This window comes from Schistocerca piceifrons, chromosome 4 (genome assembly GCF_021461385.2).
Source record: "Schistocerca piceifrons isolate TAMUIC-IGC-003096 chromosome 4, iqSchPice1.1, whole genome shotgun sequence".
Classification (NCBI taxonomy): Eukaryota; Metazoa; Arthropoda; class Insecta; order Orthoptera; family Acrididae; genus Schistocerca; species Schistocerca piceifrons.
In genome coordinates, this window is record NC_060141.1 from 631,342,162 (window position 1) to 631,362,636 (window position 20,475).

The 20,475-nt window shown below is 42.3% G+C and overlaps 1 protein-coding gene across 1 annotated transcript in view; it reads left to right on the forward strand.

Annotated features, from left to right (window-relative positions):
* The window catches only part of LOC124794908 (trypsin-1-like), a 107,505-nt gene that overhangs the window by 64,316 nt on the left and 22,714 nt on the right, over positions 1–20,475 (forward strand). Inside the window, exons 3-4 of the mRNA XM_047258610.1 lie at positions 4,839–5,001; positions 15,110–15,318. Coding sequence (XP_047114566.1) covers positions 4,839–5,001; positions 15,110–15,318 — 372 coding nt within the window. The remainder of the gene's footprint in view (positions 1–4,838; positions 5,002–15,109; positions 15,319–20,475) is intronic.

A 20,475-nucleotide genomic window follows, 5' to 3' on the forward strand; every position in this document is an offset into this window, starting at 1 on the left:
TGTTCGTAACATCTCCACGTAACAATCGGAATTGACAATTATTGTGTTTCCCTGTTCATTTGCGAAAAAATGCGCTCCGATAAGCCCATGTAATGAAACACCACACTATACTGTCACTCTACTATCGTGTAAAGGGCGCTCATGAACGTCATTAGGATTTGTGTTTGCCCAGTAATGGTAGTTCTGTTTATTCACATAACCTGTGAGATGAAAATGTGCCTCATCTGACATCCACAACTTATATTCAGTTGTTCACAGAATCCTAATCGTAATCAGTAATCGTTGTCCTTCATTTGTTGCACCATCTGTAGTTTGTACGGATGACATTTTAAATCAAAATGAAGAATTCTGCGAACAGTCTCCCGGGACATTCCAACCACTGCTGCTTGCTTACGAATTGAACGCCGTGGGCTCTGTAAGACAGACTCGCGTGTAACATCAATGTTCGCTGGAGAACGCATACTTCTTGGTCGTCCTGTTGGTTTCTTCTTGAGGGCAGAACCAGTCTTTTCAAAGCTATTAATCCAACATTTTATCGCGTGTTTCGACGGAACGGCATCATGATGTCCTAAATTATCGAAACTCCTTCTGTGCCGCCACCAAACTATCTTTGTTTTTATAAAGCATTTTATGGCTAACACACTGTTATTAAAAATCTCAAAATGTACCTTTCCGATTTACCTCAAATTTTTACACATTAATGTAATAAACGTTTAGACACACACTGACTATGTTCTCATTAATATACAAATTATATATAAAATATACAGTAGAGAAACGTTGTTAGCAAACAGGAAAGTTGTAATAGGTTTATGGTTAGAATACTACTACAGAATCTGAATTTTCAGTAACAATAAACGAGGTCGAGGTCAGAGAGATGGGAGAAAGAGGAGATGGAAGGAGGGGGGGAGAAAATGGGCAGATAGAGGGGACAGAAGGAGAAGGGGAGAAAGGTGGAGAAGATGGACACAGAGATGGAGGAGGAGGGGGAGGAGACAGAGAGATGGGGCATTAGGAGAAGATGGACAGAGAGAGAGGGGAGGAGTCGATGGTCAAAGAGTAGGAGTAGGAGATGGACAAAGAAAGAGGGGAGGAAATGGATAGAGACAGGGGGAGACAAGGAAATTAGGACATACACCCAATTGCCATTCATATTAGAAACGTATTCTCTTTTTTTTTTCTTTTCCATTTAAGGGGGTAGGACGTCAAACGGGATGACTTGGAGTGGGAGAGACACCACAGAAATTTTTAACTTCCACCATCTATACTTTTAAAAATAAATTCATAAAATGATTCAGGATTTACACTTATAGTGGTGGAAGTTCAAAAATATAAGAAAATAATTTATTTTTTTGCATTTGTATTTCACCTTTTTTCACTTACCATTGGCTGCATTTGTTGCTATAGGTACACTTTTCTTCATAAGTAAGGGAGATTCTTCGATTAATTTTGCACAGCATTCAAACCATACTTACAGGTGTATGAAACTCTAGAATTTTCCAAATATATTAAAAACTGTGGTAAAAATTGAGATAATTAACTATAATATTTGAGTTTTTTCTAAACATAAAGTTTAAAATGTAACAGCACATTCCTTTTTTCATAAATTAAATAATTACTAGAGTTTCATACACCTGTAGGTATGGTTTGTATGCTGTGGAAAATTCATCGAAGAATCTCTCTTACTTATGAAGAAACGTGTACCTATAGCAACAAACGCAGCCAATAGAAGTGAAAAAATGATGAACTTTCACATGTAAAAAAAATTTATTTTGTTATTTTTTTAACTTCCACTGCTATGATTGTGAGTCCTGAATAATTCCTGGTCATGCTGATAAAGTTTTATGAATTTATTCCTTAAAGTATAGACAGTGGAAATTAAAATGTCCTGTGGTGTCTCTCCTGCTCCAAGATGGCCCATTTGACGTCCTACCCCCCTTAAGCAGACTGAGCCACAGCAAAGTGGAAACCAGTACAGCTAGCTGTCTACAAAAAAATAATGAACTCACTTTATGAAATCTTCGTTAATATTTAGGACCATTGTTATAAATGTTAATCGACAAAATTTTCATATGTAGGGTAGTGGCGATAATGTCTTTTTTACTGTTGTACAGTTTTTAATTAATGTGAAACTAGAATCAGAATGTAATGATGAGACATGCACTACACCCTTTCAACTATGAGCTGTCCCCACACTTCATGGTCCTCGTTAGTATTGTTTTCATCAAGCACACTCTCTGGCTTGAGCTTCTGATCAAACTATCTGTTCACTTCAGGTTTGAAATATAGTGATTTTGTTAAATCTATGTGTTTAAAGTTTGATCTTGTAGTTCTGTCAAGTGTTTGTGTTAAAACATAAAACAAAGGGTTGGCAATGCTAATTAAAAAATACAGGAAGCAGACAGGTAAAATAACAGACAATTAAAAAACACGGCGACAGTCTGGTTTCTGTTCGCAAGAGATATAAAAATCACACCCAGCGGCAGTATGATTTCTGTTCGCAACACTTCGGATAACACACACAACACTTAACACTCACTTGAAACACTGCACTAAAAGGTTGGCACAAAGATGACACACCACAGCCAAGGGCAGATGGGGGGGACCTGGACAGATGAGGCGAAAAAAAGGGGGGCAGGAGAGGAAAATCGAAGTGGGGGGGGGGCAATGGAGGGAGAGGACTCGTAAGGAGGGGGGGGGGAGGCAGGGCAGACACGAGAGGGAGTGGGGAAAGGCAGAGGAGGGGAATGCAAAAGGAGTCAGGGGAGAGAAGGGAGGGAGAGAGAGGGTAGGCAGGGAAAAAAACAGGATGGAAAGGGGGGGGGAGAGCGAGTCCAGGAGAATGACAGAGAAAGTGAGGGGGAAGTGAAGATCAGAGTTGATAGAAGCGATAAATGGAGGGAGAGAGGGCATCATCCGGGAGGTTAGTGGGAAGTATACATACCACTGAATAATGTTGTTTTGAAGGCCAGGTGCTAGTATGGCTACCGTTAGTAAGGTTACCACCAAAGTAATTTTTGCACGAGACAAGAGAAGTATACTTATTTCAAAAGTAATATTTCTTTATGTGGACTGCGGTACGCAAACTTAGAACCTATTTAATTGTTTCACTGCGCTCATGGGAATATGTGTTACAACCTGTGGATGTGCCTGACATCTAGTGGTAGTACACTGTACCAGCTATTTAAAAAAATTTGCAGCAATCTGCACCTATCTCTCCTGAGGTCACTGCTGTTGTCAGTTGTGAAAGTGAAACACATTACTTCGTTTCTACAGTACATACTACTGTACTGTGACTTGCTACGTATTAATATACTGATGGGAACGAGCGGAAGTTGCCAAATTTTAAAACCAGCGCATAGCAAGTCGCCTGATACTGATGTTTAGCGTCATCAAGGGTATTTCGAAGCTTGTATAAGGTCAAGCCATAACAGCTCACAAAAGGGCAGTGGGAAAAATACTTACCACCATAATTTTTTGTACTAAAATATAAAAATTAAATTGTCAAGAATTTAATAAAGTCAGTTGATCACAATCCTAATACGGTCCAAAAGAAATTAACTTCGTTGCGTCGCTAGATGGGGGAAAAAATGCGGCCGCGGAAGGATTAATTAAGAGATTCAAAAACGACAGAACTACTAGATTTTACTGATATCTACTTAATTTTTAGGATTTCATGCCTCAGCTGGTAAAAACGGAACCATTATAGGATCGCTTTGTTTTCCGTTTGTCTGTCTGTTTGTCTCTCCGACTGTTAAAAACCGTTTCTTTCAAAGACGGGTAGATGTCTCAAGTTGAAATTGATGTCACATATTGAGGCCTGCGATTCCTTAGCGGTGGTGAAAACTGATGCATCTAAGTCAATGCATCAAAAGATACGGCCATTTATATCACATATTTTGAAACTCAGAAACTAGCTCATCAAAACCTGTAGTGTACTTCCCGTTGACCTAGAAGCATGAAATTTAGCAGGAATCAGCATTTCACAGTAAAACTAAAGAAAAAATCCGGACATTGTGACTTCGTAATTATTTTATAAGAAAATTTTTTTGTGCTTTGTTATCCGACTATATGTCTCTCCAACTGTCTATTGAGACCCCTTTTCCTCAGGAACGGATAGATGTATCAAGCTGAAATTACATACTAAGGTCTATAGTCCTTTTGTTGTGTAAAAATTTTAAGCTTGTAAGTCAGCGCAATTAAAAGATACGGGCTTTTGTCATATGTTTTGATATCTGCAAACACACTCATTGAAACCTGTGGGATACTTACTGTTTACTTACATCCTGAAATTTGGCAAGAAACAAGGTTGCATTGCAAGTAAGGGGGGAAAATCAGGAAGTTCTTAATTTTCGGATATATCACACAAAAAATTTTCTTTTGTCACTTGTAATCCGACTTGAAACTTAAAATTAAAACATTCCCGGGACTGATATCTTGCCACTATCAATGTCAATAGCAAGCAATCGCCAATATTTGGATGAAGTGTCTGTATACATAATTAAGTTAGTAAGGAACTCTCAGAGCACGAGTTTCTTTTTTTTTTTTTTGTTTTTTTTTGTTACAAAAACTAAGAAGTAACGATTACCTAGCACTGCTTGTGTAACGTCTTCGATATTTACGTCTTTAGAAGTAAAACTGTTCACCGCCACATATGACCTTAGCAATAACGCAGCTTTGCCTAGTACCAGCTTGACGGCATTACCGGTGGAGCGTTGAGGGGTGAGGCAGAGGTTTGCCGTGGTGCGCCCTCACCGCCTGCCCTGTCCCTAGCGACACGGGTAGGTTTCCGTGGCGCTGCTACTGTACAGTAGCTGTATGTGTGCCGGCTGTTGCAGAGTGCGGCGTGGCCAACCACGAGGTGCGCATCGTAGGGGGGCGGCCGACTGGCGTGAACCGCTACCCGTGGGTGGCGCGCCTCGTCTACGATGGCCGGTTCCAGTGCGGCGCCTCGCTGCTCAACGGCGACTACGTGCTCACCGCCGCACACTGCCTCCGCAGGTATGCTGCACACTACACTCCATGCCATACTTCACCAGCTCACTATCGGGGTGCCTGGTTAACCAAATGTGGCTTCGTCTTCTGCGAAGAGCGCTACTTCATTTCATTCCTGTACTCCGTATAACGCCATGAATTTATTCGATATTCTTATCCCTTATGGTATTCAAAGCTGACAACCGAATATATTTGGCTCTGCGCACTATGCGACTTAACTTCTAAGGTCATCAGTCGCCTAGATCTTAGAACTAATGAAACCGAACTAACCTAAGGACGTCACACACATCCACGACCGAAGAAGGATTCGAACCTGCGACCGTAGCGCCTAGAACCGCACGGCCACTCCGGCCGGCTCCGACTATATTTGCTGAGCTGCTGTGTACATCGGCACTAGTTCTGGGCAGGTAATACAACACGCAGGTTGTGTGTAAAAGCGTGCAAAAATGTAAAAGGACGTAGAGAATGCGCCACTGACTTTGCTGTAGGGAACCTGGGGTCGGAGAAGCCAGCTTCAGGAGATATGGAAATAAAATTGTCTAATGTTTTGTCAAGCGCCGGTCGCGGTGGCCGTGCGGTTCTAGGCGCTGCAGTCCGGAACCGCGGGACTGCTACGGTCGCAGGTTCGAATCCTCCCTCGGGCATGGATGTGTGTGATGTCCTTAGGTTAGTTAGGTTTGAGTAGTTCTACGTTCTAGGGGACTGATGACCTAAGATGTTAAGTCCCATAGTGCTCAGAGTCATTTGAACCATTCTTTTTATTTTGGTCAAGCATTACTGTTCCCCAGCTTATTTACAACTAACATGTGTACAAGTTTACACGTACTGTCCTGTTTATTTACATGCACCTTCTTGGCCGTCGTTGTAGGCGACAATCTAATTGGGCCATAGATTCTACCTAGCCGTGTGTATGGCCACCTGTACTTGAGGTTCGCGCAGAGAGTTTTACCTTGCTTGTTGGAGAACGTACCCTTGGCAGTTCGTGAGATGATGTGGCTACAACATGACGGTGCACTGCCTCATTTCATTGTGGATACTCGAAACCCTCCCATTGCTGTATTTTCTGGTCGATGGATTGGAAGTGAGGTCTTACTCCATGGCCTGCGAGGTCACCTGACCTGTGTCCTCTTGATTATTTCCTATGGGGATATCTAAAGTTACTTGTGTATTAGACACGGAGATAGAATCAGTTGCCAGAATTGTAGCTGCCTGTCGTGTGATTCGAAACATACCAGGGATATTTGTCACGGCACGCCAGAAACTTTTTCGACGCTGTCGTACTTGCAATGACGCTGATCGCCATCAGTTTCGGCATATTTTGTGACGTACAGTACAAACGGTACGTTCATTGTGTCAATAATGGTATTTGCAATTAAGTAATGTAAGTAATAAAGTACAGAGAATGTGATTTTATTCCTATTAACGCCTTAAGGTGGCTCCTGCAACCCCAGGTTCCCTACCTCAAATTGTTCAGTGGAGCATCCTCTGTGCCCTCTAAAACTTTTGCATGCTCTTACGGAAACACCCTGCATAAGACAAATTATTTTCTGTTTAGTTAAAGGATGTAACTGCTTTATACACATTTTTCATTTAATGGGATAATAAGGCACCAACGGTTCTTAATATGGAAATTTCTCCTTTTTCATGGCGTTTGAGAGGCATCGAAAGAAGATATTTGTTTTATTTACAAAACTGCCTTTTCCTGCTGCTAGTTACTTTATTTATCCCATACGCGTTCCGCCTTCTCCTGTTCTAAGGCATCATCAGTGGGATCTATCACGATACAGTTTAGTTAGTTTTAGATTATTAAACAGCTCACTTCGCGATTTTTTTGTAAAAAAGTAATTACGATTTTCTGATCTGCATTTCCTCAAATCTGGTCTGGAGAATCGCACTACCACTTTTATCACTGCCATATAATCACATCTTCGTTTTCTGGCCGTCCTCACACTGTTCACCATGTTTCTCACTCTTTTTTGTGGTGTACTATTGTTCTTTTGTCACTCGATAGAACTATTTCTCCGTACACTGTTTTTCACAAAGTAAATATTGCGACTCCATTACGTGTTTCATCTTCTGTGGAATGTTTACCTATTTCGTGCCAACCTAACGAAGTCTATGTTCGACACTAACTTCTATTTATGATGTTTATACCGTGTGTGCGTATGAGTGAGAGTGAGGGGGATAGAACCCAAGAGATTTTTCTTTTTTTTGGGGGGGGGGGGGGGGTTGATTAGCTGCTAGTGAGTGGTTGAAAACTTTTGTGACAGCTGATTTGGCTTTTCGTTTCATCATTTTGTGGAGGGGGTCATGGATGAGTGAGTGTAAAGATGTTGGGTTCTATTATTACTATATTGGACAGTATTATTATATTAATCCTTTTTGCGAACGTTATTCTATTATTTTATCTATTAGTGTAAATAATGAATTGCTTGGCATGTGTACTTGGTCGTTCAACAGGATTTTCCCTTCTGCTTTGGTTTTCTGTTCAAAATGGTTCAAATGGCTCTAAGCATTATGGGACTTAGCTGCGAGGTCATCAGTCCCCTAGAACTTAGAACTACTTAAACCTAACTAACCTAAGGACATCACGCACATCCATGCCCGAGGCAGGGTTCGAACCTGCGACCGTGGCGGTCGCGCAGTTCCAGACTGTAGTGCCCAGAACCGCTCGGCCACTCCGGCTGGCTGGTTTTCTGTATGTGACAATTTTCTCGCATGGATAGGAGGTGTTTCTATTGTTGATTCTAATTTTTTCATGTCATCTTCTCTAGTGGTTGGTTTGTGGACATTTTCTCTTAGGTGTTCTGCAAATGTGGAGTGGTTTGTCCCATATTTCTAGGCTCTCATGTGTTCTTTGTACTCGTATCTACGTTAAATGTTCTACCTGTTTGTCCTATGTATGTCATTTCACAAGTGTTACACTGTAGTTGATATATACCTGCTTTCTGGTATATGTCTCTGTTTTTGTCAGTTTTGGGGTGTATTTTTGTATAGAATTGTCTGTTGTGTATGCTAAAGGAAAAGGCAATTTTATTTACAAAACACGTATTTATAGCCCGCATCTCGTGGTCGTGCGGTAGCGTTCTCGCTTCCCACGCCCGGGTTCCCGTGTTCGATTCCCGGAGGGGTCAGGGATTTTCTCTGCCTCGTGATGGCTGGGTGTTGTGTGCTGTCCTTAGGTTAGTTAGGTTTAAGTAGTTCTAAGTTCTAGGGGACTGATGACCATAGATGTTAAGTCCCATAGTGCTCAGAGCCATTTGAACCATTTAGCCACGTATTTATATGCTTGCTGCGGACGATGGCCACACAAACAAACTTGTTATCGAAAGAAGAGTTTACTGAGAAGACAATTGTTATCTATATTACTAAGCGACTATCCCAGAACACGGTACCGGTTGGAGGTTGCGTATCTAACGGCTTCGAGCGGCAACGAAAATTCTATTTGCAGTATTTCCTGTAATTATTAATCGAATTTAAATTGCTGTCGTAATCTACCCATTAAGATGTACAGTATACCCTTATGTTAAACGATTTCTAACAAACAGTACTGGTTGGTGTACCATCAACCGGCAACATACGACGAAGAAACAGTCTGTCCTGGTTGCAGGGCTGAATTTATTACTTATTTATCAATGACGCGTTTCGTCTGATTCAAGCTGATTTTCTGAATATTAGACAGAAAGCTAGGTACCCAACACTTTAGAAATAATAAATACATCTCTGCAACCAATACTGTTTCTTCATCTTGCGTTAAAATTCTAACACGGTAAGACAAATATTACAGTTAGAAACTCTTTGACTTGAAGCAGCTTAATTGACGGCACCAAATATCCAGAATACACTGGTGAGCCAAAACATTATGACTACTTGCGTATTAGCGTGTTTGTCCGTCTTTGGAAAGTAATACATAATTGGTTCTGCGAATCAGGGATCCGAAAGTTTTTTGGTAGGTTTGTGAAGGCATATGGCACTAGATGTCTACGCACAGGTCACTATAATCCTCTTCAGATAACTGTAGCACGGTTTTGGCTCCGAGACACGAACAAAAATGGTTCAAATGGCTCTGAGCACTATGGGACTCAACTGCTGAGGTCATTAGTCCCCTAGAACTTAGAACTAGTTAAACCTAACTAACCTAAGGACATCACAAACATCCGTGCCCGAGGCAGGATTCGAACCTGCGACCGTAGCGGTCTTGCGGTTCCAGACTGCAGCGCCTTTAACCGCACGGCCACTTCGGCCGGCGAGACACGAACAACTATACTGCTGAAAGATGACATAGACGTCGGAGAAGACATCAAGCATGATGTAGGTGATTTGCAGCTCTCAGCGTGTCTTTGATTACTACCATAGGTCCCATGCAAGCGCAGGAGAATGTCTGCCATAGCATAATACTGCTCCCACCAGCGTGTGTCCCTAGCGCGCTGCACGTTTCGAGCCGCCGTTCACATCGATGGCGGCGTTTGTAAAGACGACCATTGACCTAGTGTAACAAAAATGTGAATCACCCGGAAAGCTAAGACGTTTCCATTTATCGACGGTCGAATCCCGATGGTCCTGTGCCCGCTGCAATCGTAACTGACGACGTCGTTGGGTCAACAACGTATGTGTGGTCTGCTGCAGAGGCCCATGTTCAACAATGTACGATGCACTGTGTGCTCCGAAACACTTGTGCGTGAACCAACATTGTGCTCTTCCAGCAGAGATGCCACAGATCACCGTCTATCCTAGTTTACAGAGCAGACAAGCCTCCGAACCCTACTTTCTGTGAAGAGTCGTGGACGTCCAACCAATTAGCGCCTATTGGAAGTTTCACCGTCCTTCTACTTCTTTTCGTAGGTGCTCACGACAGTAGCTGTTGAATATACGACCAGCTTTGCCGTTTTCGAGATACACGTTCACAGATTTTGTGTAATAATAATCTGCCCTTTATCAGAGTCGCTTATCTCAATATGTTTCCCCTTTTGCAGCCCGTATCTTCGCTAGGGTGATCCCACGTCCGTTTCCGCTCGGAATACTTATTTTTCCTACCGCGTCACGTGCCGGCAACGCCCCAGGAGGCATTCAACATAGGGGTAGACAGTGGTCATAAAGTTTTGGCTGATCAGTATATATTAATCCAGTATTTGAGACTGAGAGCACTAGCTACTACCAACGAACTTGAAACCTAACTTCAAACCTTTTCGAACCTTTTTCTCGTTATGTATTTTACGTCAAATATGTAACATATTAACATTTGAAGCTGTTTATACACGGGAGTTAGATTCTTTCAAGAAGCGAGTGATTTAATGATGGTTCACTGACGGAGGAGAGGATTGTATATCTACATATACATCGACAGTCCGCAAGCCACCTTCCGCTGTGTGACAGAGGGCAACACTATCGTTTACCCTTCACCTGGAACATCCTGTCGCGAGTGTTTCGCGGAATAAACGAATCATGGTACGCGTTCGTCCTGGCTTATATCACTCCAAATTTACCTTGAAACACGTGAGTTACTATGTGAGGAGGAACTGAGCATCCTGTTGCTGTTTGTTTCTGTCAATGAGACGGTGCGACGGTCACCAGGTGCTTGAGCATCAATGACTAACACAAAATAAAGAAATATGTCCTATGGCATTTAGGTTGATCGGAAGGTATCTATTGTTTAAAAGATGATTTCTACCACGGAATCGTCAAAAGAAAACAATGTCCTTCACACATAAGTATGGCTGATGGCCTTGGCTAGTCTACATCATGGCCTTGGCTAGTCTACATTCAAACGACATGGGATTAATTAACTAACGAAATGACATAGGAAAAAATAAACACAGCGAAAGTGTTCGTACAAAAATGACACGAAATGTATAAAGTATTAAACTGTTGGAAAGCAACGGGGAGAACTTTCGGTGTCTAAGGACAGCAGCTGTCTGGTCCTGAGATCGATGGAGAGCACTTGGCGCTCGGTCGAGATCCGAGGCAGCAGCCAAAATGGTGAGCGTTCTCGCTGCAGTTGTAGGAAGTAGCGGAGATCGGCATCGTGTGACGGTTAAGAACCTTGCGATCCAGTTAGAGTCCTTTCACAGGCGTAGTCATGATTCTTAATTTTTCGTTTCAATTCTTTTGCTATCCGGGAGTGAACATTTGTCACTGGGAGTTTCGAGTAACCATGACTTGCTCGATAACTTGCTCGGTGCCCGTATTAACCTGGTGCATTTCTAACCTCGCCATAATGCTAAGGGTAATGCAGTTATTTCTGCGACATCATTTAAAGACACTATCTCTGGAAGCAACGCCCATTTTACGCTGCCCGTCCCAATATCTTGCAGACCCACTACACGTACATTACTTATAACGGAGACAGTTTAATACTTCATGTGTTTCTTGTTACTTTTGTACTAGGACTTTCCCCATGTTTAGCTTCTCCCATGTATGTAACAGATCTTTATAAGTGTATAGTAAACGAATTCTTTTTGTTATCATTTCGACAATTGATTAATCCCATGTCATATAAATACATATTAGCAACAGCCATCAGATATATTTACATGTGAGAGACGGTTTTCTTTTAACAATTCCGTGGTGCAAACCTGCTTTTAAATAAAAGATAGCTACCGATCAGCCTAAAGGCCATAGGATATGTTCCTTCATTTTGAATTAATAATTGATACTCACGCATCTGGAGACCCTTGTATTGGCCTATTAGTAGAAACAAGCAGCAGAAGGGGCTCAGCTCCTCCCCGCATAGTAATTGGCATCTTCCATCCATCATGGCCTTTTAGCGAGATATATGTGGGAGGCAGCAATACATTGGGTGAAACTTGTAGAAATTCACGCTCTCGCAATTTTAGCAGTAAAGCACACCATGATGGTTATTGTCCCTCCTGTGGCGTCTGCCAGTTGAGTTAGATAAGCACCTCCGAACGGTCCCGCCTACTGATCGAACACGTCACAAAACACTCTACTCTTCTGTAGACCTCTGCTGCATCCGTACAAGGCAAGCATCTCAGACTCAGGAGCAATACGCAGATATCGGTCGAATGCTACGTCTTTCGTGAGTGAACCATATTTCCACAGGTTTCTATCAATGAATCTATGTCTAGCATCCGTCTTTCTTCTAATTAGCCTTATGCGGTTCTTCTGTTCCAAATCACTATTTCCGGCGTTACAAGCTTACGTCCGGACATTTAATGGATGTGACTGATTCCAGTGACTGATTCAGAAGTTGTGCAGTCAAACAATAACGAACTTTTCCGTCTATTTATACGCAATATGTTCCATTTGTTTATTTTCATGATCAGCTGACAATTCATGCACGGATCATCGGTCTTCTGAAGATATTCCTACATTTCGCTACAGTTTCCTAGTGTTTCTACTTTTCTATAAACAAGGGCAACTTTCGCATAAAGTTTGGGGTATACCCGAAGCTGCTTTTACATCTGAAGGTTTTTCTCCGTTAACAATGACGTGTTGTTTCAGATCATTAAATATGAAACTCAAGACTAGAGGTGCAGCACAGATTTTAAACCTTAGCCTACCGAAACATTAATCTTCCCATTGATGGTGCGTCCGGAACGCATTTGCTGTGTGACGCTGCACACGTACCTAGCTGTAGTTTTTCTATTCCATAATAAGTGGCTGCTCACGAACTTTTGTTGTCCAGCACTGAACTGACAAATGAGCTGCCATCTCGTGTTCCTCCTGTCCGCAGATACATTCCGAGATGGTCCCTTCCATCAATATGCCATTGTACACGGCAGTTCACTTTGGTGCTGAGAACTTTCTCAGAAACGAATTACATATGACATGTGAAAAATCCGACTCCAATGCGACCTGGGAGATGGGATGTCCTTCACAACGAGCGTAAATGACCTAGCCGTGGTCTAATGCGATAATGTTGCGCATTGACTACATCATAAGCGTTCGCATTTATGCGTAGTGGGCCTTGAGTGGAAAAATCAACCTTTACAAGTTCCAAACCTCTAATTTTTCAAGAGAATAAAAAAAGTATCTCCTTCTGCACATTACTCACTTGCACCAAAAAAAAAAAAAAGACTGTGTTCCCATGGCAGAGAATTATGCTCTTCACCTCCTCACTGTAAAGAAATATGTTTACAAATTAGAGAATAAATTATTCATGAAAAATGTCCTTGGTGCCACACGAGGCAACTGACTAGTTATATGTGCCAATAAAAATATTTTTGTTTCAGGTGACATTAATACCGGGCTCTACGTTTTATTTATGATAATACAAACACTGAAAAACAGTAGTAATATGTTCACTAGTAGAAATGTAGTCAATAAAAACTATTTCTTATTCCTTTTAAATTTTTACAAGAGAATAAAAAAATTAAATTCAAGAAAAAATATGATGTTAACTTCTGTTCCTTACACAATACTATTCCCGGGATCAGATGCTGCAAAGTTTACTGTAGAATTCCCGGCTCTGCCAAGGAAGAAATAACAACTCCTACAACAGATTCTTCTGTTTGCTAACTGATAAACAATGCTGGCGTGGCGGACATCAGCCATGGTCTTACCACATTTGAATACACTGACTTTTTTCACATGGTTCAAATGGCTCTGAGCACTATGGGACTTAACATCGGAGGTCATCAGTCCCCTAGAACTTAGAACTACTTAAACCTAACTAACCTAAGGACATCACACACATACATGCCCGAGGCAGGATTCGAACCTGTGACCGTAGCAGTCACGCAGTTCCGGACTCAAGCGCCTAGAACCGCTCGGCCACCGCGGCCGGCCTGACATTTTTCTTTTCTTCTGTTTCAAACTAAGAATTTTTGATAAATAGTTCAGATGGATCGATATGACACACTTTGATCACACTGCTTTCAATTTCTACCCTCCTTTTGAAACCCAAATTATTTCCTTCCATTACAAAGATGTTTTATTGATAGCTGGCTGCGGTGGCCGTGCGGTTCTAGGCGCTTCAGTCCGGAACCGCGCGACTGCTACGGTCGCAGGTTCGAATCCTGCCTCGGGCATGTATGTGTGTGATGTCCTTAGTGCTCAGAGCCATTTGAACCATTTTTGTTTTTTTGATACAAACAAAAGCTTACATGCACTCTGCTTACCAAACAAACTAAATGAAGGATATCTTGACTCATGGCACTTAAAACTCCAGAACTGCTTGGGACGAAGACCATGAGTCATTTAGTAATGAATGTTTGAAACATTTTCTCTATGAGTAGCGGCTTAAAACAAGTCTATAATCATGCAACAGAGTGCCGAGAACATAACAGCACTGTAAACGCCTTATGTGAAAAAATGGCACAACGATTGATACTTCAGTTCTCCAAATATTTCAATAAAAACAAAACGGTAATAAAATGGCTGATGAGTCTTGCGCGCGCACACACACACACACACGCACACACACACACACACACACACACACACACAAACACACACACACACACACACACACACACACACACACACACAAATAGTTTCCACACATTGTCGCCAAAGGTGTTCTGTAACTGCCTGCACACGATTGAAATAACTGTTTTCTTCGGTTTCCCTTTTCGTGCGAAGAACATGGGTTTCCATTTGTTGTTTCAAACTAACATCACGAATGAAGTCTTGGCCATTATCACCATGCAAAAGACCTTAAAGCTAAATAATGATGACAGTTCTGGGAAATTATGTTTGCACCAAAGCTGTTCGATAAAAGTTGCTAGTGTGAATCGCGTTCGTGCTTGTACGAAACAATACACAAAATAATTAACAGAAAGGGGCAGTGTGTCAGCAGGAGAAACATTGATCTTACTTTATAATTTCACTCAGTTTTCAGGATGCGCAACAGCTGATTCTGGTAACTGGTATCTTCGTCTCTACATAGTGATATGAAGATGGCCCAATGTGGCAGAAACCAAACATTACAACAAAAATATGTGCTTTGTACATGAAACAATAGAATTAAGTTATTTTTCGACAAGAACATAGTATATTCAGTAAGAGACAAATATCTGTTGTCAAGAGTAGTTACACTTTTTAATTTTTGTTTGAAAATTCGTTAAGCCTTGCTCTTGATGAGAATCATGCAACGAATGTTTGCTGAGACATGGCTACAGAGATTTATCTGTCGGTGTCACGTATTCTGCAGACTGAAGCGGTCAAAGATCCGCATCTTCCTGGGCGACCACGACCAGACGTCGACGACGGACACGCCGGCCATAATGCGCGCGGTCTCCTCGGTGATCCGACACCGCAACTTCGACGAGAACACATGGAACCACGACATCGCGTTGCTGCGTCTGCGCAAACCCGTCAACTTCAGCAAGCGCATCCGGCCCGTCTGTCTGCCGCCCAAAGGTAAGGTTGAGCGCAGAGAAGGTACCAGCAATTTTCTACACTCATAATTCATGCAAGCTGCGACGAGCAATAGCCGTAAACCTCAGAGTCAACTATGAATTCAAAAATCAACAGCAGAAAATGGCTACTTCTGAACTGTTCGATCGTTTCCAGCCAAGATTACAGAACGAAATATTAGTCACTCCCTTAAAAGGATAAATTGGTCGCTTTTGAACGCAGAACTGGTAACAAGCGTTCACCGAGCGAGGTGGAGCAGTGGTTAGCACACTGGACTCGCATTTGGTCTCAAGCGACGGTTCAAACGCGTGACCAGCAGTCCTGATTTAGGTTTTCTGTGATTTGCCTAAATCGCTTCAGGCAAATGCTGGGATGGTTCCTTTCAAAGGGCACGGCCGATTTCGTCCAAACCCTTTCCTTATTCGATGGGAGCGATAACCACGTTGTTTGGTCCCCTCCCCCAAATCAACCAACCAACAAGTGTTCACATGACCCTTCATTGCTTAGGGTAAGTCATGGGAGTGAAGTGTGTACACTATTTGATCAAAAGTACCCGAACAATCGTATGTAGCGCTGAAGTGGACACTAGATGCCACGAGAGGCGAACCCAGCAGTACTAAAGGAAGCCAGGAATATTGTGCTGTCAGTAGGGAATCAATAACGGCAGAAGGGGTTGGTCAGGAGGGTTCAGTGACTTCGAACGTGGACTAGTCATTGATTGTCACCTGAGTAACAAATGCATCAGGAACATTGCAACCAATCTAAAGCTGTTGTGATTATGAAGTGGAAACGCGAAGAAATAACGACGACTAAATCTAGACTAGGCATATACTGACGATCAGGGACGATCGAAAATTGTGGAGAGTGTTTGTAAAATTCGCATGAAATTAATGGAAAGAGTCATTCGTGAAATCCAAATGCTACAGCAGTCCAGCTAGCAGAATCACTATACATAGGTCGTTAAAAATAATGAGGTACAATAGTCGATCAGTTTCTCATAAGTCACACATATCTCTGTAGTCTATGCTACACGCCGTTTGATCTGGTGTAAAAAGCGACGCTACTGAACAGTGGATGACTCGAAATGAGGGATTTAGAGTGATGAATCACGCTGGACCCTGTGCCAATCCGATGGAAAGATTTGGGTTTGCCGGATGCTACAATATATGGTTGTTTCTTTTGGTTATAGTCTGGTCCCATTATTTCGTTTAAGAAAACTCTAAATGCGTAGGAGTATGAACGCATTTTATAGCGTTGTGTGCTGCCGACAGTAGTGGAACAGTTCGGAGACTGTGGTCCTATTAGCATGACAGTGCACCCTGTCATAAATCAGCTTCACATGGAAACGTGAAAAAGAATGGACAAAGGGAGATATAGTGATGGACGTGCCCATGACCGCATTGGCAGTTTAGCTGTCCTATTTGTTCGCGTTTCAACATTTACTGTCAAATTTGTCTGTAACGAATGGTGTACCACACGCAACCATGGACCACGGCGTAAGAACAGTGATCGTCAGAGATCCTAACCAATATGAATCAGAGAGGGGTGTCATGCCTAATCACTGACAACCTGTTTGAACCCCTACAGCCGGCTGCGGTGGTCTAGCGGTTCTAGGTGCTCAGTCCGGAACTGCGCGACTGCTACGGTCGCAGGTTCGAATTCTGCCTCGGGCATGGATGTGTGTGATGTCCTTAGGTTAGTTAGGTTTAAGTAGTTCTAAGTTCTAGGGGACTGATGACCACAGATGTTAAGTCCCATAGTGCTCAGAGCCATTTGAACCATTTGAACCCCTACAAGAACTGCTGCCGTCGGAGAGTGCGTGCCCATCTCAGCCGCTTTCCGAGCGACAATTGCGAAGGGATCAGCATGTTACTGACATTTGAAGTTTACCTCGTAAAAGGCCAGGGTTCATAGCGACACACAGACCCGCACTCTTCAACGGGCCAAAATATACAGATACTGGACAGTAGGTGACTACAGGCGTGCAGCGTGTTACGACGAAACACTGTTTTGCCTCTTCTCGTATGATATGTTACTATTGTGACGAACAGTCAGGCACTCTATCGCACATCGATTGGCCTACTAGATTGCCTGATCTGAATTCCACAGGAAATGTCGGATAGTCTTTGGAACAGTTAGTGACACGTTGCAATCAACATCCCCACAGTTTCGTAGCTCCAACAGATCTCATCATCAAAGAGCACCTTCAGCTAAATATTGGCATTCCTGAAGAATCTTATAGCCAGTGGCCTTGCTGTAGTGGTAATACCGGTTTCCGTCACATAAACGAAGTTAAGCACTGTCGCGCTTGGTTAGCACTTGGATGCGTCACCAGTCGGGTTTGCCGACTGCTGTTGGAAAGCGGGCTGCACTCGGCCCTCGTGAGGCCAATTGAGGAGCTACCAGACTGAGAAGTAGCGGCTCCGGTCACGAAAACTGACAATGGCCAGGAGAGCAGTGTGCGTATTAGCATCCAGTGACGCCTATGGGCTGAGGATGACACGGGGGGCGGGAGGTACCGTTCAGCCTTCAAGGCCTGTTCGGTCGGAGTTAGGAGTATCTTACGCAATCTGTCCTTTCCTAACTGACGCCGTTTGAAGTTTAGAGGCGGTATTGCACGGTAAAAAACTGTTGTCAACTGAAGGTGACCAATTTTTGTCTGGTGTCCTTTTTTTAACTTACTGAATAAACATCTGTGTAAAGTTAAGTTCCTCAAACCCAGACGAATAGGTCTCGCTTTGATACGTGTTTTGTCTTTTAAACAATTCTTAGGCGCTTTTCTTCGTTTCCTTCTGTATGTGACATATATCACTTTAGATGCCAAATGCGGCCGGCCGGGGTGGCCGAGCGGTTCTAGGCGCTACAGTCTGGAATCGCGTGACCGCTACGGTCGCAGGTTCGAATCCTGCCTCGGGCATGGATGTGTGTGATGTCCTTAGGTTAGTTAGATTTAAGTAGTTCTAAGTTCTAGGGGACTGATGACCTCAGAAGTTAAGTCCCATAGTGCTCAGAGCCATTTGAACCATTTTTGCCAAATGCGTGGAAAATATTTTTTATGCGACATACTTACAGAGTCACTTATGCGCTGACATTTCGTAAACTTGTAGCAGTTTCGCATTTCCTTTCTCTTGAATCTCATTTTCATAGCACCATATTAAGAGCCTCCTCTGCTGTAGTCAACATTTCACAAATGAAAACCTGAAAAATCTGGGTGAAACTCGAAATAAAGTGGCTGAAGAAAGTGACAACTGCAGCGTACTTACCACTCAGAGAACCCTTGGGAGAAAATGTTTCTGAGTGATGGACAAAAGTATCTTTCTTTCTCCGTTCAGAGGCGGTTGAAGCGCAATAAACAGGAAAACATGTGAAAGTAGGAAACCTAGTGGCTGCGCGACATTATCCGGAGGACTAGCTCTCACTTCTGAATGGGCCGCCGACAACATTTGACCCTCGGCTGTTTGTGACGTTCGCTTTGGTGAACGCATTCTTGTACCATTCAAAGTTGCCCTAACATTTTGTCACTAGTTCTCAACTTTTGGTATTCTAATGAGATTGGCTTCAAAATATTCCTCATATCAAATATTAGGAATGTGATAGTAAATGTGAAATAAAGAGACAGTCGAGATACTTCATTTTGTCAGGATAGGCTAGTCCGCCTCCTTAGCTAAGTGGTTAGTGCGTGAGATTGCCATGCGGCAGATCCAGGTTCGATTTCCGGCCGCGTCGGAGATTTTCTCCGCTAGGGGACTGGGTGTTGGGTTGTCCTCATTATCATTTCATCATCGTCGACATGCCAGTCACCCAATTTGACGTCAACTGAAAAGACTTGCAACGCGGCGGCAACCTTCCCCGGCTGGGGACTCCCGGCCATCAATGCCATACTCTCATTTCATTTTATTTCGAAAGTGGCTTACATGTTTGTTTAAGATCGTTGTTTAACTAATTTTTGCAGAGTCGAGAATCATTGGCATGAGCCAATCTTCCAACTTTCTATTAAGACGATACGATTTTTCAGAAATATGACACAAGACCACAGAGAAAAACGATTTAAATTCATTATTTAATTTACTACTTCGATTCTCAAATCAGTAGTTACTTTATTACTTTTTCAACAGGTAATCTCAGTTTGAAGTATTAGGAGGAAATGGAGAATTCTGTTCAATATATCGAATATTCACGACTAAAAAGCCTTACCTGAAACCAGCGTGTTCCAGTAGTTAGGAAATACTCCAGACTCCAGTACTGTATAGTACTTTCCCCGTGTTTTAGTAAACTAGATAAAAATCAAAAAGATACATGATAAAAAAGTGAAAATATACAACTGCAAAAGCAATGATAAATGAAGGTGGAACAGTTCTAGAACCTTGTGTTCCCAAATGCATCACAAAATTTCACGCTGGTGACACTGACATGAAGTCATATCGAAAACGAAACACGCAAACTGTATTCATTTTTTGCAGAACATTTCCTAATCGCGCACAGATGTCCTGCTTTGCAATGGCTGCATTTAATTACGACAGTGCACTCGCGTTCTGGAAGAATGTCGTTAAAGTTCACAGCTGGGAGTTTTGATTTAGGCTTTTTGTGGTGTCCCTAGATCATTTCAGGTGACTGTCGGGAGGAGATATTAAAACCCTAAATATCCTGTTTCTAAGGTGTTTCTTCTGGTCATGCGCAGGAACTTTATAATACCACATTCGATTCGATACTTTATGTCAAAAGCAGTTCCTAAAATTGTATCTATATTTTGTTAACCTCGTGGCATTAGTCATACTGACTGTATCTGAAGGTATTGACTGATTTTTTATGTAATTTTAATCTTTTCTTTAACACAAAAGGTCTTAACTAGAACACAAGATGAAATATGAAAATTATGATATGTTTGCAGGGACGGATTTGAGTTCACAATCAGATTCAAACATTGGTTCCATTAATATAATCTTTAATGCAAATGCTCTCATTTACTAAACATGCGAAATTTGAGAATAATGTTATGTTTGCATGCACCAGCTTTAGCATCATTTCAAACACAGATATACGCATTAAATTACAAATATTCCAGACTGTTGTCATATGCACTGTACAAAAGCAATGTCATTTGTGCTCGGGCCAGTCTGTGTATTCTCAGCTTGTAAGAAATTCTAAGTGCTGGGACTCCTT